General features: G+C 41.5%; 1 protein-coding gene across 1 annotated transcript in view; it reads left to right on the plus strand.

Annotated features, from left to right (window-relative positions):
* me1 (malic enzyme 1, NADP(+)-dependent, cytosolic) overlaps nt 1-18,420 on the plus strand; it is a 468,354-nt gene that overhangs the window by 419,613 nt on the left and 30,321 nt on the right. Inside the window, exon 12 of the mRNA XM_080192688.1 lies at nt 13,244-13,417. Coding sequence (XP_080048814.1) covers nt 13,244-13,417 — 174 coding nt within the window. The remainder of the gene's footprint in view (nt 1-13,243; nt 13,418-18,420) is intronic.

An 18,420-nucleotide genomic window follows, 5' to 3' on the forward strand; every position in this document is an offset into this window, starting at 1 on the left:
GAAGGAGAATTTTGAGGTCTGCATTAACGTGTTGAAAGTTTAGAAGCACATTGACTTTCTAATTTCCATAAAACTTCGTTGAGCAAAATGCCTGTGACGCTTGGCTGAAACGTGTAGGATGATGAAGAAGCAGGAATTTCCATGTTGGCATTGTCACATTTGTCAGTTTGTCATACTGTGTTGAAAGCACTCCAATATAAAAAATCTAATTAAATTAACTGCGGATCAACAAATATTCGTCACAAAAGCACGTTTTCTGATCGCCTTAAGATAAAAATCACTCATTTTTACAATAAAGCTGTGCACACAACACTGGGTAAATACGCTAAATGGTGTGGTGACAGGAATTTGATGCAAAGAGAAGGGAATGTGAAGTATTTCAAACTAATGGTTGCCAGCAAATGAGAAAATACATAAATTGGAATAAATAAATCTAAAGGAATAATATTAAAATGAACTGGGTAGGGGGTATCAACGTAATATTGATCCAAATTAACATACCACCTATTTGTTTAATGCAAGTAGTTGAATAAATGGGAAATATAGAGATACTAAACTGCAAACCTAAATGAACAGACTCCAAAGTAAAATGATGGGACAGCTGAGACCCATTGCTTGTCATTCCTATGTTATGTGGGAATGACAACACGCAGTTCTGGATAACCATGTGCGTTGGCCAGCAAGTGCTTTCTGTTCTTTGAGTCTGAGCTTAGGGCTTTTGACTTGAGACGCGGTTGCTGTTAGGGAGGGCATTTAGGAGACTGAAAACTTCTTGGAGAGTGTGCAGGATAGTAAATCGGTAGCGATCCAGCCGGTAGTCAATACACTTCTAAACTTTCAACAGGTTAATGCAGACCTCAAAATTCTCCTTCTATCTCCAGCTTTTCATGTTTTAAAAAAAAATCAGCCACGAGGTGACAGATAAGGCATTCCACTTGTCCCTAATCCAGCAGGTAGGGAGAGGCAGACAATTCAGAAATCCATTGGTGATGTAACACACTCCAACCCTACTGGAATACACTCTACCCTAAAAACTAATGAAATCTCCATCTTTTAATGATTCATCTCCATTGATGACCACAAACATCACCAACTGCAACTTGATAACCAACCCCATTGCTTTTCCATGAAAGGTTGAAGCTTAAGCTGCTATTTATGAAAATGAACTCTTTATCATAAAATAAATCACTAATACAAATTGAAAGTGTAATTATGAGAGAGCTTTATTTTGTTCCTGGGATGTAGGTATCGCTAGCTATGCTAGCATTAATTGCCATCCCTAATTGCCTTTGAGAAGGTGGTGGTAAGCCACTGCCTTAAACCGTTGAAGTCTGTGTGGTGTAATAAATCCATAGCACTGGTAGATAGAATGTTCCAGGATACTGAGCCATTAACAGAAGAAATGTTGATACATTTCCAAATCAAGCTGCTGAGTGACTTGCAGGGGGAACTTCAGGTGTGCCCTTGTGACCCTTAACCTTTGGTGGTTTGAAAGTGATGTTGAAGGAGCCTTGATGGTTTGCTGCAGCAATACATCAAGGTGTCAAGTTTCTTGAGTTGTACTCACCCAGGCAAGTGGAGAGTATTCCATGACACTCCTGACTTGTGCCTTGTAGATGGTGTATAGGCTTTGTGGAGTCAGGCGGTAAGTTATTTACCACAGGATTCCTAGCTTTCGATCTGCTCTGGTAGCACAGTATTCGTATGGCTGGTATAGTTCAATTTCTGGTCAATAGTAACTGCCAGGATGTTAATAATGGATTCAGTGATGGTAATGCCATTGAATGTCAGGGGGTAATGTTTAGATCCTCTCTTGTTGGAGATGGTCATTGTCTGCAATTTATGTGGCACAAATGCTACTCGCCATTTACCTACCCAAGCCTGAATGTTGTCCAGATCTTGCTGTTTATGGGCACGAACTGCTTCAACATTTGAGGGGTGTTTAATGGTGCTGAACATTGTGCAATCATCAGTGAACATCTCCACGGTTGACCTTATGATGAAGGAAAAATCATTGAGCAATTTAAGATGGTTGGGCCTAGAACACTACCCTGAGGAACTCCTGCAATAATGTCCCAGAGTGAGATAATTGATCTCCACTGACCTCATCCATCTTTTTGTTCTCCATGTTTGGACCAAAGTTGCATTGAGGTCAGGAACCACATGGCCCTGACAGAACCCAAACTGTGAGTCAGTGAGCAAGTTGTTGCTGAGTGTGGCGCTTGATGGCACTATCAATGACAATTCCATCACTTTACTGATGATTGAGAGTGGACTTGGGTCGTAATTGGCAGGTTCGATGTATTCTGCTTTTACCTACCTGCATCCAGGGAGATTTCAATGTTGCAGCTGAACTGCAAAATCTTGCTTAGGAGCATACAAAGAAAAGTACAGCACAGGAACAGGCCCTCTGGCCCTCCAAACTAATGTCAATCATGATGCCCTAACTAAACTTTTAAAAAATCTTCTGCCTTTACTTGGTCTGTATTCCTCTATTCCCTCCCTATTCATGTACCCATCCAAATGTCTCTTAAATGTTGCTAATATGCCTGCTTCCACCAACTCTGGCATCATGTTCCAGGCACCCACCACTCTGTGGAATAACTTCCCTTGCACATCCCTTAAACTTTTCCCCCCTCGCCTTGAATCTTGTGTCCCTTTGTCATTGCTACTTCTACCCTGAGAAAAGACTCTGACTATCCAACTTGTCTATGCCTCTCATAACTGTGTAGACCTCTAGGTCTCCCTTCAGCTTCCATCTTTGCAGTAAAAAAAAATTCCTAGTTTATTCTCCCCTCATAGCATACATCCTCAAGACTAGGCAATATCCTGGTGAACCTTCTTTGTACTCTCTCCTAAGCTTCGATTAGGAGTACAAGTGTTCAGTATAATTGTCAAAATATTATCAGGACCCATAGGAACTGCAGTATCTTCAGCCATTTCTTGATATCACCTAGAATGAATTGATTTGGCTGAAGACCTGTGATACTGGAGACCTCTGGAGGAAGCTTTGATGCATTATCCACATCATTAGTATTTGCAATGGAATTGATTGGTCAAAAGCATAGGAGTTAGCACAGATGGGGCCCATGCAATTTTAAGTCAACAGTGGGATTGTTATGCACGTAAGAGTAGTGGCTATGCTAGTAACCATTCACTGCAGCATCAATGGGGAGGCACTAGCTGCGAAGAAAATGCCTGTTAAACTTAGGCCCATTTTGGAGGAAGCAGTTAAAATGATCAGTTTTATTGAGGCCCATCCACTGAAATTGCGAATATTTGCAATTCTGACCAGAATGGGCAGGGATTGCCATCAACTATTTCTGCGTACAGACCTGCTGGCTCTCCTAAGGAAAGGTACTCGCATGTATTTTCAAGTTGCATGATGAAGTGAGAATTCTTTTACTTGGCTTAAAGTTTGAACTCTCACAATGCTTCAATGACTTGCCAAATTGACACGTACGCTCAATATGTTCGATTACTTAAATGGTCTCAATCTGTGTTCAGGGAAAATCATGTGGAGGACAAAATGGAAACAATGGTAAAGAAAATAGAAATGAGTCAAACAACTTGACCGATCATATTATGACTCGCTTGTTAACCTGTCAGATGCCAAACAGTGTGAAACAGGACATCGTAGCGCACCTGCAAAGTTTGAAGACACAGCTATGCAAGTACTTCCCTGTTCCCAACATACAGTTCAACTGAATGCAAAATCCCTTTGCAAGTCTCGATGATAACATCATCGCAAGCTTGACCACAAAAGAACAAGACAGCCTTGTGGAACTGTCCTGTGACAGCGCTACAAAGCTGGCTTTTTTTTTTATAGAACTACCTGACTGACTTTAGGCTTAAGGTTGCTTTGGAATATTCAGAACTATCCAATGAGTTAGTGAAGTTTCAGATGCCTTTTCTTATAACCTACCTTTGCGAAACTGGATTTTCCGGGGTTATGACATTGAAAACCAAATAGTAGAATAAACTTGATGCTGAACTAGATCTCTGGTTGAGACCGTCAGTCGTGGAACCTGACATTCAAATTTTTACGTTTGTGAAATAACACCAGCCTTCACATCAGGTAAAGGTTACCTGTTTTCACTGATAGGCCTACTGCAGGTGAATGTACTGTGATGAGTGCAATGTATTTGACTGTGCATAATAAACTATTAGAAATAGCTGTGTTTTTCATACTTATTGAAATGCAAGTTTTACTCCTGACAGCTATGGGCTGTGTTATTTAAAAAAATGCTTAAAATAGCTTGCGTGTACCGTGGTTCACAGAAGCTTTTGATGACTAACTAGTGGTCCATATAAAAGAAAAGGTTGGGAAGCACTGCACTAGAAGATCCTAATTGAAAAGAAAAAGTCTAAGATGACAATTTTATACTGGCGTAATAGAATAAGGGAAGAATGTGAAATGAAGAATTTGCATGCACACACTGACTTTCAGATAATATGTACAAGCAAGAAGTACGTCAATGTTATGTTCAAATTCATCACTCTGTGCAGAGCAATTCCCCATAACCAGTAATTGAGATTAATATGATTGTGCTGGTTGTAATTTGGGAAAAAAATGTTGGGTGGGACATAAATTGCCCTGTTCTGGCCTATTCCTCAGGTCCAGTCTGCTTACTGTACCCAACTAGCCCTTGACCTCTGGCCCACCCACCTGACTATCTCCCAAGTCCAATCTGACTCGCTCACCCAACCCAACTACCCATACCAACTCACCCATCCATCTGCTGTCCTGTCAACGTCCTGCATATCTGATCCATCTTGCATGCCCTATCCATTCATTCATTCATCTGCACATTTAAACTTTTCTTTAGTTTAGAAAACTAAAAGGAAGGCATTCCAGTAAATATAGAGTTGTGTCAGGGTGCAGAAAGGTACAGTCGGAGTGACAGCCCATTAGTGATTGTTACTTTGCAGAAGATCTCCCTCCTTAGCTTTATCAAAATTTTTCGAGCAGTCTTATATGTCCTCTTAGAACAGATCTTGACTGACCTTCTTATTGAAAATGTGGCACCACTAACCATGCTGAATTCCCTCAGTGCCACAGTGAAATGTATTCCGAACATCCTTTCCCAATCTCTACCTCTCTTCCTCTAGATTCTTTCTTTGAAATCTGTCTAAGCTTTTACGTTAACATCTTATGTGAGGTGAGGACTCAACAACAGTTTCTTCCCTGCTGCCATCAGATATTTGAATGGATGTATAATATGTTAAGCTGATCTTGCTCTACACGCTAGTTATGACTGTAACCCTATATTCTGCACCGTCTCCTCTGCGCACAGTGTTTTCTCTGTAAAGCGCACGAGAAACAGTACTTTTCACTGTTTCTCTGATACATGTGACAATAAATCCAATCAAAATCAAATCTGCTCTTGATAACAAGGCAACTGTATGTACCATCTACAAGGTGCACTGCAGGAACTCACCAAGGTTCCATGGCAGCACCTTCAAAACTCATGACGATTACCATCTAGAAGGAAAAAGGCAGCAGACACATGGGAACATACCATCTGAAAACTCCCGTCCAAGCTATTCATCGTACTGACTTGGAAAGATATTACCGTTCCTTCACTCTCTTGCTGAGTCAAAATATTGGAATTCCCTCCATGATAGCACTGTGGAAGTACTTATATCACATGGATTGCAGTGATTCAAGAAGGCAGCTCACACCTTGAGGGTATTTCGGAAAGGGCAATAAATGCTAACCCAGCCAGCAATGTCTACAGCCCATGAACAAATGAAAAAGAAACTGACTCATTGTTTTGTTCCATAAACATAAATCTCCTGTGTGGGACTCTTAATCATGTTGAGGGCAGTATATAAATGCAAGTTGTTAAGCCATTCTGAAATGAGAGAATGTCAAATATGAAACCAATTACACTGACATTTTCTATCAAGCAGAGATCATCTCTGAACGTATTTCTATAAAACAAGTTAGGAAAAGAGTGAGCAAAGCCCAGCTGTATCTAATCAAAATGGGTCATAAAATGTTGGATTTTAAAATTGTTTTTCTAGCAATAATTTGAGACTTTCATAAAGATTTTTATGATGTCTGCCATAATAGAAGGGGCTTCTTTTCAATTCAAACAGCTTCAAGCAGACTTGGTAGGAAAGGATGTTTAACTGCAACTAATTTATCAAACCAACAGCAATTTCCCCAGAGTAAACTTTTGAATTATATAGTTCACGGTCCTGCAGAAAAGTGAATCAAGTCTACCGCTTCTGCACTGGAGGAGCCCTGTCATTTTGCACATCATGTCAGAAAGCTATTTCTTTGGAGATGTCGGGTAGATTTTCAGTTTCCCCACTTGAACGGTAGCCTGGCAGAGGGAGGTGGATCACCAGCTGCCTCATGATCATTCCATTGAAATGAAACCCAGGTGGTTTCACAGTGAGCAAGTGTACTGCTGTGCTGGCCTGCTAGGAGAGGATGTATAACTGCAATTAATTGATCAAACTGATGGCAATTTTCTCCAGACGCTGAAGATCTTCCCGTTGTGTAACAATGATATATTATGATCATGAAAACAGCAAACAAATGCACAATTCAAAAATTATTCGTGCACTGCAGTACAGAAAGCAGTTTACTCCAAGATTTGACTAGTCAATTGCCAAACAGTCATAAACTAGAGTGGAAATTTGGCAGCATAGAATCTTGGTTTAATTTTTCTGCACAAGTGATTCTCTTTTAGGATCCAGGAAGATTGCCCTCGAACCCCCTCAGGAACCACACAAGAATATAAAAATGCTAACATTTCTCAACCTTTCTTGAACAGAACTGGTGATACAAACTATATAGAAGCATGTTGGAACTTTGATCCAGAAGCTAAACCGTACCTTAGTATCGGGGGACTAGCAGGGTAAATACATTGAGTTATAGGCAGAGTCTGGGTGGAATTGCTGTTGGTGCAGTCTTGGCTGAATAGCCTCATTTTGTACTGTAGGTATTCTATGATTCTAAGTTTGTTTTGAATTGTAAATGTCTGTGTTGCACATGACACCTCTTAAGATAAAGATGTTGCACAGAAAGTAATCTGCCACCAATGAAATTTAGTGATGTATCTGTGCTAATAATGAGATTCAAACAGGGTAGGGAACAATTCTGTTTGTGTCTCAAATTTGAGAAAGGCATTGAGTGATTGAATGAAATTTGAATCTAGTAGAGCAGTGTCCTGGTGCCAAGATGCCTGCCTGTGCGTTTGCCCCTCTCTTTTAAGTGGTTGTCTTCCTGGTTGAATGGCATGCTCACCTAGGCAACTAGTTAAAGATACGAATTTGGTCTCCTACATCAATAATTCTATTTCTTTCTTCCTTCCTTTCGTTTGCGCCAGATAGTGAGTAGAATTAACCACCTTTTAAAAGAACCAATGGAGATGGCCACACAAATGTTTTGGGACTTCCTGTGGGGCCAAGAGGTTCAAGAATGTAAGCAGATTACTGTGGGCATGGACATAGGGTCATCTGGACTCAATGCCAGCTCTTTTCTCTCCTTACAGATGCTGCTGGATCTGCTGAGATTTTCCAGCATTTTCCCTTTAGGTTCAGGAATATTCGTCACTCCCAAAAAAAAAATGGTGTGACCAGTTGCTGGGTGAACCCACAGCAATTTTGTGGGATTTTTTTCCTCATGATTCCTTTTAAGGATTGATAATTAGGCTACCTTCTAGCTGGTACAAATGGAAGAACAGGAGTATCCACATGGGCAGTGATGGGCTCAATGTTAACAGGAGGAGCTTAGATTATGGAAGGAGGGAAAGTAATTAGGAGGTGGTAAGGATAGGTGGGATTTTGTGAGCAATAGAAAAAGCTTGAAAGCTGGTCTCCCAGATGAAGGACAGCAATCTCATTTGCAAGCTTACTTTGCAATGACACAGTTTGATAAACAATTGTCATTGCAAAGTGAGCCTTTGCCCATCTAGGAATGTGAAAGCTCATATTTGCTACCTTCTCCATGAGGAACCCAAGCTGCACAGACTCTGGCAATCCAATGCCAGTTGCTCTGTATGATACTGCTGCACTGAATCTTTTTTGCCTGCAGATCTTTCCAGGGCTCCACTGGTGACCTTTGAAGAATCTCACAATTGGTAAGACACGTGGATAAAGGAAGTATCTCTTTCAATAAAGCTCACCTTTACGAATGGGCATGGTGTTCGGGAACTTGGGGAAATAAATAGTGATGCCTTGAGGAATGTACATGTTATAGAGAAGGAGGTGCTGGAAGTCTTAAAGCGCATCAAGGTAGATAAATCCCCAAGACCTAGGGCAGCGCGATAGCGCAGTGGTTAGTACTGCTGCTTCACAGCTCCAGCATCCTGAGTTCGATTCCTGGCTTGGGTCACTGTCTGTGTGGAGTATGCACATTCTCCTCATGTCTGCATGGGTTTCCTCCCACAGTCCAAAGATGTGCAGGTTAGGTTGATTGGCCACGCTAAGAAATTGCCCCTTAGTGTCTAGGGATGCATAGGTTAGAGGGATTAGTGGGTATAATATGTAGGGATATGGGGCTAGGGCCTGGGTGGGATTGTGTTTGGTGCAGACTCGATGGGCCGAAGGGCCTCTTTCTGCACTGTGGGGTGCTATGATCTAAGACCTGATCAAATGTATCCCAGGACGTTGAGGAAGGCTAGGGAGGAAATTGCGGGTATCCTAGCAGAGAGATTTGAATCATTGACAACTGCAGGTGAGGTGGCAAATGTTGCACATTTGTTGAGGGGCTGCAGGGAAAAATCTGGGAATCACAGGCTGGTGAGCTTAACGTCGTTAGTGGGTAAGTTGTGAGTAAGTATTTTGAGGGACAGAATTTACAGGCATTTAAAGAGGAAAGGACTGATTAAGGACAGTCAGCATGGTTTTGTAAGTAGAAAATCATGTCTCATGAATTTGATTAAGTTTTTTTGAAGGGGAAACCATGAATGTAAATGAGGGCAATGCAGTTGGTTGTCCACATGGATTTTAGCTAGGCCTTTGACAAGGTACCGTTTGGCAGCATAAGGTTGAATCTCACGGGATCCAAGGTGAGGCAGCCAATTGGATACAAACTTGACTTGATGACAGAAGACTGTGTGGTTGTAGAGGGTTGTTTTCAAACTGGAGACCTGTGACCAGCAGTGTGCCTCAGGGATTGGTGTTGGATTCACTATTATTTATCATTAATATAAATGATATGGATGAGAATTTAGGAGGCATGGTTCAGGAGTTTGCAGATGACACCAAGATTGGTGGCATAATGGACAGTGAAGATCACCTAGGATTGCAACGGGATCTTGATCAAGTTAAGGGGCGGCATGGACAAATTGGGCCAAAGGGCCTGTTTCCATACTGTAAACTCCTAAGACTCTGTGACTCTGAGTTTGCATGGATGAAGCAAGCTAGGTTGCCAAAGCCGTGGATTTGCTGCAATCTGAGGCTTTCCATAAGTGCAGGGTGCCATTGACTGCACAAGAGGCTATTTCCCAGGGCTGAAATGGTCGCTACAAGAGGACAGAGGTTTAAGGTGATGGGGAGCAGGTACAGAGGAGATGTCAGGGTAAGTTTTTCACTCAGAGTGGTGAGTGAGTGGAATTGGCTGCTGTCAGTGGTGGTAGAGGCGAACTCTTGGGGTCTTTTAAGAGACTTCTGGATGACTACATGGGATTTAATGGGATTGAGGGTTATAGATAGGCCTAGTAGGTAGGGATATGATCAGTGCAACTTGTGGGCCGAAGGGCCTGTTTGTGCTGTTGTGTTCTATGTTAAGAGTCCTTGAGAGCCCTGCTTCTCAGCATCCTGAGAGATACACCAATAGAAAGGAATTTCCAATTGATTTAAGATCATGTAAAGCAGATAGTGGATGCTTGTGCTAGGTACCTAGGGATTTCGCAGGATTCATACATTTTGAGTCACTCCATGGTGCCAGCAACATTTGAGGGAGCTCGGCTGGTGCTTAGAGGTTTAACTGCTCGTTAATAAAATCCTGTAAAGACATGACTAAGGGCACCTATTCGTCATCCACAGATTGCAGCTGAGGAGAGATACAATGCTGTATACCAGCTATTTAATAGAGCATTGGCTTCTGAAAGAAATATTTCAGATGTTTCAACTAATCAGGCTGAACTTTCTAATACTCACCTCAGAGTGTGTCCCAGATCATTATTGTTTGCTGCATCCTGCATAATGTTGCACTGTAAAAGAGGATGTTTTACCGCAGGGAGACACAGGAACATTAGATGTCTCCTCAGATGAGGAGAACATTTGAAGGATTCAAATGAGCCACATGAGGATACCTTTACATGGGCATATTGCGGGACGCATGCTCATGACAATTTTAACTACAATATTCCAAAAGAATAAGATGGAACTTGTGATGAGCACAGTTCTCCTCACCCTTCACTGCAGGGGAAGCAACAACATCTTTATTATCATATTCAACATGTCATAAAAGGTCATAAATCTCTCAGTTAATACTTCAACCCCAACAATGGGGTCATCCATGGAAGGCACAGTAGCCTAAGGATTATGTGGTCGCTGTGGAATGTGCTTAACACTATACAAGGATACATCCCCAAGCAACTGCACATAGTGCAATCCTTTTGACCATGGCACCTTCAAGTGGCTGAAATGCACACATGGATGCACTTATGCATACATTGCAGCAAGTTTGTAAAGTGGTTCCAAGAGGAAAATTATTTGTCAGTGGTTAGCACTGAAGCATTACTGGCAGCCATTCGGGAGCAAAGTTACATCCTCACAGAAAAGCAGACGTCTTCATAAGGATAAGCCCATACTTCTGACATCACACACTCATGACCTCTCGCAGCTATTTCAAATATCACCAAGTAGAATCAATTTCCATCATTCAGAATCATGTATGGGAAGAGTAAGAACTCAAAGAAATAACCTTCAGCTTTAAACATGGAGATGAAATCTTGCTGCATGGAGGCATGAACAGCTATCATGCTCGATGATGAATACTATTTTAACCAAAACCTTTCAGTAATAAAATAAAAAGTATTGCAAAGTGCAATTGGGTGAAGATACTCAGAACAAATAACATCCTCGTACTGTAGATTTCAGTGTAGATAATTACTAAATTTGACCACCAATTCTCATTAGGTCACATAATGTCTGACTAAAATGCAAGAATTGCATGCGTCTTGTCCAGCCATAATTTTCAGATCGAAAGTGTCTCTCTTCATTGTGATGAGTAAGACTTAAGGTGGGAGATGGAATTATTGCAGGATCTTGTATCACATCAATTTGTTATTCAATTCCTGAGACTTGGAGAGGGATAAAAGCAAAATATGTTAACAATGGCGCAGATTATGTACAATGAATACATACGCATGCCACCATTGTGCAATCAACGCTTCTTAAATTTCCTAACTCTACCAGTGGTCCAAGTGCAACCCAGACATGCACTTGAGTTGATGAGGTCACATGCAGATGGGATTTAGTGTGACAGGACATACTTGGAGTGGCTAATGTGGATGTCCTCAGATGTTTAATTGGTGCTTCCCCTCCTTTTGGGTGCCTGAAGACCGCTCCCTGAGGAAGAAGGTTAAGGTACCCCAACCGCCGTTCGCTCTGTCATTGATGGAATGCACCTATGGTTAGATGATGCCACACAAGTTTGAGCACAAGTAGGGCAGGAACTGCTGGACCTGGATCTCTATGGCAGGTGGAAAAAGTTAACATGAGTTTTCAGTTGGGACGCATGTTTTGTACTTCTGGTAATTGCCCTGTGGCACAGACGTTAGCACTGCTGCCTCACAGCACCAGGGACCCAGGTTCAATTCTGGGGCTTCAGGTGACTCTGTGGAGTTTGCACATTCTTCCCGTGTCCGTGTGGGTTGGCTCAGGGTTTCGTAAGTAGCAGAGCAGCTACCTCGCTGCGATCTATTGAAAGTCATCCTACAAGTGCTCCGGTTTCCTCCCACAGTCCAAAAATGTGCAGGTTAGGTTATTTTGCCATGATTAACTGCCCCTTAGGGTCAGTGAATTCAGAGTGTAAATATGAAGTTGGGACCTGGGTGAGATTGTTGTTGGTGCAGATTTGATGGACCAAATGGTCTCCTCCTGCACTGTAGATTCTATGATAATATTGAGTGAAGGAAAACATGGTGCCTGAAATTTAGTGACACTATAATTTAGTTAAGCTGGCCTGACTGTACCTGTATATCTAGCTACAAGTACCATTTACAGCAAAACTATAACAGCTTGGAGATGTTCTTAAACACTGAAGTATTGTGCTACCCTAATGTTGCAGATGCCCTTTTCCACTTGCATGGATCACTCTAGAATTTTTGTTCTGCCAAGCATGTAATGTTACTGAATTTGGGTGTTAATTAAAGCTGAGGACATGCAAGTGAGGACCTGAAATGCCTCCTTGCAATGCTTGTTGTTGCATAGATTGAGAGTCCACACTGATAGGAATATTTGTAATTCAGCAAACTGAGTTACAAGCAATCCATGACATACACATCTAGACATCTCCTTCCTCAGCATTAATTTCCATGATGATTATGTTTTGAAGACAAGTTATTGACATTTGAGGCAGTGGAGAGAATGAAAGCTGCAGATCTGCCAGGAAATTGGTAGAGAATTCAAGTTGTTGGAATTTAACCCATGTGTTCATTAAATTCTATCAGAAAGGAATTGGCTATACCATCCCACCCCCATGTATCATCTGGTCATGTCTGGTGGAGTTCTAAGTTACCCTGGAAATTGCACACAATATAAGCCTCAATGGAATTCAAGCCAGTGAAGAGCTCGTATAAATTTCACTTGATATGTTGAGCAATTCCAAACTTTGACCAACAAAGTAATTGGTCCCTCTGATCAATGTTCTGTTCTCTGAGATACCAACTTGTTTTATTTGGAATAGAACATCAGAAAAAAGAAATGTTCTTTGAAACTTTCTTCAATCTTTTCTCTGCAATAGAAACTACAGTATTCTGGCAGGGATATCTGATGCACTGTCCCAGCACCACAACCATGCAGTTGACTTTATGCTGGGTTTTGGGATCGGGTCAAGTCCCTGACTTTGGGGCTACAGTGGTTGGGGATATTCGCATTTATTTGAATGGTTAGAAATTTTGACGCCCATGTCTGAAAGAAAGTCAGAAAATTATTCATCTGCATCTTGCTTCTTAGCTCTGAGGATGATTCTTTGCTTAATTCTGGTGAGAAATGTGATCCAGCCTTGACCATATAATTTCTAAGCATTTTTCTCTCTTTGCATTCTCTGCAGGGACGAGCTATATTTGCAAGCGGAAGTCCATTTAACCCTGTGACAATGGAAGATGGACGTGTGTTGTATCCTGGCCAGGGTAACAATGCTTATGTTTTCCCAGGAGTTGCACTTGGGGTTGTAGCATGTGGTTTGAGACACATTGATGACAACATTTTTCTGATTGCAGCAGAGGTAATGTGTACGTTCATAACTTGACTTTCCCATGATCTGAGTTTGTCATCAGTGCTGTGGAGATCTAAAATACTTAATGACAGTATACTATCTCCAGTACAGTGTTTTTCTACTTTTTATGTTTTGATTTGGTTTGTTATTGTCACATGTATTAACATACAGTGAAAAGTATTATTTCTTGCATGCTATACAGACAAAACATACCATTCATAGAGAAGGAAATGAGAGCGTGCAGAATGTAGTGTTGCAGTCATAGCTAGAGTGTAGAGAAAGATCAACTTAATGCAAGGTAGGTCCATTCAAAAGTCTGACAGCAGAGAAGAAGTTGTTCTTGAGTCAGTCGGTACGTGACCTCAGACTTCTGTATCTTTTTCCTGAAGGACGAAGATGGAAGAGAGAATGTCTGGGGTCCATGGGGTCCTTAATTATGCTGGCTGCTTTACCGAAGCAGTGGGAAGTGTGGACTGTCAACGGATGGGAGGCTGGTTTGCGTGATGGATTGGGCTACATTCACAACCTTTTGTAGTTCCTTGCGGTCTTGGGCAGAGCAAGAGCCAAAGCAAGCTGTGATACAACCTGAAAGAATGCTTTCTATGGTGCATCTGTAAACGTTGGTGGGAGTCAAAGCTGACATGCGAAATTTCCTTAGTCTTCTGAGAAAGTAGAGGCATTGGTGAGGTTTCTTAGCTATAGTGTTGGCTTGGGGAGATCTGGACATCTAAAAACATGAAGTTCTCAACCCTTTCTACTTCACCCCCATTGATGTAGACAGGGGCATGTTCTTATGCTTCCTGAAGTAGATAACAATCTCCTTCATTTTGTTGACTTTGAGAGAGAGATTATTGTTGCCGCACCAGTTCACCAGATTCCCTATCTCATTATCTGATCAGTAAAAAATAAGTAAAAGCATCAAGCTATTCAGGTTGTGCATTAGCTACAGTTTACTCAAGACTACTTGTAGGGAAAAATTGTAATTAAACTGACTTGAACTTGGACAGTTCTGCTAAGTTACTTTAATCCAACTTGTCTACGCAGGAGAGAAAAGCAGGTGTAAATTAGAACTGTTAAACTGTCTGGTAGAACCTACAGTTTTACATTAACAGTGTACCACGTAGAATATGTAAGGTATAGCCATGAATCATAGAAATTCTACACTACAGAAAGCGGCTATTCTGCCCTTGGAGCCTGCAACAATGACAATCCCACCCAGGCACTGTCCCCATAACCCCACATACTCTGCAAATATATTTACTCTCTGACACAATTAAATTGAGCTTTAAATTACCATCAAGTTGCACCCGTTTTCAGGTGCAATTTAAACTAAATTAGCTTTAAATTGAGGGGTGATAATTATAGGATGGATGTCAGAGGTAGGTTCTTTACTCAGAGGGTAGTAAGGGCGTGGAATTCCCTGCCTGCAGCAGTTGTGGACTTGCCAACTTTAAGGGCGTTCAAATGGTCAGTGGATAGGCATATGAATAACATTGGAGTAGTTTAGGTTAGAGGGTCATTAGATTGGTTCCACTGGTAGGCGCAACATCGAGGGTCAAAGGGCCTGTACTGCGCTGTAATGTTCTGTGTTCTATCTCGTCATTGTTTGAGGTCCGATCCACTATGTCGGTGTTGTCAGCAAACTTGAAAATCGAATTGGAGGGGAATTTGGCCGCACAATCATTGTTGTTGAACACTTGTTTAATAAGCTGCATTCATAACTTCAATAAGTGTAATGTTGCAATTGTACCTATATATAACTTTTCCATATATTAAAGCAGGCATTTGTAATTTCAAATAAAGTAGCATTTTTGGTTAAAGTACTTAAGGCTACTTTTTGAACATAGGATCAGCAGACTAGCACTACATTTTTCCAAGACATTTGCAACCTGTTTTTTTTCTCTCTCTCTCAATTGCATGCCACGTTGTAAAGCAACATAATTGATGAGTTTACTGTTGCATCTGGCACTCTGGCTGACCCAGACCTTTATTCCAAGAGGAATAAGGATATGTGAGAAAATAAATTTCGCTAAAAAGGCATATAGCTTCTCGTAGCTGCAAGATAAAGTGCAAAATGTAACATGACAATACTTCATCCTGTTTTTAGATGGCATTATAGTTGATTAATAGTTTGCTTCTGGAAGATTGTCATACTACTGACAAGAAACGCTGTAATAATTTCACACATGCTTTTCCTTCTAATTTGAGAAACTTGGATTATGTTTTCAAATACCATTAAACTGTTTTTATTTCCAAAACATTCATAATTTAGTAATGTGGGATTTTTTTTTAGCTTTCCAGGTAGTGTACTTTATACTTTAGGATAAGTAATATCTTTCTTTCAATGCCTGTGTGAAAATACCACAATGCAATATCTGAATTCCTTCACTTTAAAGGCCAGCTTCATCCAAAATAAGCATTGAGCTAATTCTGTACAAACACTGCTTCATGGCATGGTTCCGCAGTAAATTGTTTGAAGTCCCCCCTGACATTTGGTTAAATGTAGCATGATATTTAATGGCCATGGGTTCAATATTTCCAAAGCTGGAGTTTGACGACAGGGTGCCATCATTCCAAAATACCCAAATACGTGGGAACGTTTGAAGAGCAAGGTGGATGAGATTTCATTTTGCTCCTTATTGCCTTTATTTCTTCCGCTTAGTTTATATGCATGGTCACACTTTCTCCTTGGACACTCTCAGGCAGTGAAACTGGGATATAATTAGAAAGGGATTGTCCAGCTTTTTACTGGAAAAGTGAAGGTGGTTAGCAATGGTGAGAGACAAAAATCATTGGGAAAAGACTTGTACGTTTCCCTCTTCCAAAGCATCTGTTGATGTTTTGGCTAAGATCAAGTGTAGTATCTGTTCTTATCAGTTAAAAAAAAGGACAGTGAGAAATCTTCCAACACCAGACTTCCTATTGTGCTTACCCCAGTCCAATGCTGGCACCTCCACATGATGCATAAAGGAACAGGCCAAGAGTGGACTGGAGAAGCCAGGAAAGAAATATAAGAGTAGAGACTGTCTTTTGCTTTGAACTTTTCTGTTAAAGCGCCGTAAGTAAAGATACTGCCTCTTGTTACAAGTGTGCATATATTGAAGTCTTGCACATGATGGCTTGGATTGAATCTATGGTCTGTGTTGTGGTACTGGGAATAGTTTCAAAAGCTAGGGGGGTGATGCTCTGGTCCTGCATGCCCAGGTGTAAATCATGTTATGGCCAGAGAATCGTACAAGAGGAGCCAAATGTGATTTGTGGCAGGATTTTAGGATTCTCCCTGCCTGCCCCCTTTACTCCCACCCATGTAGCAACATAATCTGGTTTACACCCAGTGAGGGCATGAACCAGATTAGAAAACTTAAATCCATTTCAATATACGCTTCCAGGTTTCACCTGGCTCCTGGTATTCACTGTCCCACTGGCACAATGGGAAACTTGTGGGAATCAGTACTGGACTCCACAGAGACCAGATGTGATAGCTATGATGTGGGGCTCAGAGGCCATTGAAGCCTATAGGTGGTCAGGCTAATGGCTGGGCATTGCCAATGACACCCAGGTTGGCACTGTCAAGGGGGACAAGTGGCACCTTGGGCAACCCTACAGCAGAGTATTGTCTACTTGGGAGCAGAGGGGGCACCGATGCATGCAAGGATTGATGGGGGTGGCTGTGGGTCCGGATCACACTCTTGGCTGTGTGTTGTGGAGGGTGGGTCACTTGGACATGTACTGATTTGGCGGGGGGGGGGGGTGGAAATTGCCCCCCTGCTGTCAAGACTTGGGGGTGTTTCTCATGTCCGCAGGGGCTCTCAATGATCAGTGAGGTGGGAGTTATCTTCAACTTTGCGGTCAGGATGTCTTTTAAAAACAGCATCCCGCTTTCTGTGAAGTTGGTCTTGTTGGCATCTTTTGGTACTGTACATCCCTTTCACAGCATGAATCACACCAATCTCCAAAAGATTGTCTAAATGTGAGAGGATTGCAATCTGAATTGCACTGAGCCACCCAACAGGAATTGCACCGCCTTTCCTGCTGGAGAGCACGCTTAAAAATTTTTTGGGGGAGAATTGCACCTTACATTTGTCAAGTCATACACTTTGAGAAACCAGAATATCATTTGTCTCTGGAACAGGCAATTGCATCAAAAGCCGAGAACCTAATTTGTTAATGAAATTTGAAATAGTAGGCAATGATGTCTGCTACTTAAGCAGAATCATGTGAAGCTGACATCACGTGGTGACTACCAGTGTTTGGGGCACATGGTCTATATTTATGTTCAAAAGAACTAACTTGAATTAACTTCCCCTGTTTTCCCTGCCACTAAACCATCGTGCCCCCGCCCCCCCGCCCCCCCCACATCATTGTACATTGTAGATGTTGCTGAAGTTGCAAGAGTGATTTCAATGCAGTTATGTACCACGGATGGGAATTCCCTCAAGATTAGCAATTTCCAGGAGATTTAAAGATTCCACCCTGTGTAATCTGATAATTTAACCAGTGATAGCAATAGCAGCAACAGAAATGTTGTAATTTAATTTATTGTAGAACAATATTTTTAAAAAGCTAAATGAGTAAAATATATTTTTGTTTACATTTGTTTCTGTGTGAGCTTTTGCTGTATTAGAAGGCTCTGCGGTTGATCATGGGGATTACAGGGATGGAGATACTGGTGAGGTTTGGGACTGGTTTGAGTAATGACAGGTTGAATTGAGAGAGGGAGAGAATTGACATGAATAAAGTAGGTGAGATAAGGATTTGAGAAGTTTACGTGCCTGAATTGTGGTGAGGATCGACAATTTCTGAGCCAATAGCAGATACTTCAGTCCTGAAGTGCTGTAGGGCTGCCAACATCTGTCAGCATTTCTCTAAAGCTGTTTTTCCTGTTCTTGAGGTGTGTAAATCTCACCTAATTTTCAGCCATTAAGTGGCTGAGGAGAGGGCAGTTTTCACCTCCTGTAGGCTTCACCCATTCTCCCTGCTTTGGAAATTTGATATCTCATACAATTTAGCCC

Source organism: Carcharhinus amblyrhynchos, chromosome 7 (assembly GCF_965287045.1).
Source record: "Carcharhinus amblyrhynchos chromosome 7, sCarAmb.v2.hapA, whole genome shotgun sequence".
Classification (NCBI taxonomy): domain Eukaryota; kingdom Metazoa; phylum Chordata; class Chondrichthyes; order Carcharhiniformes; family Carcharhinidae; genus Carcharhinus; species Carcharhinus amblyrhynchos.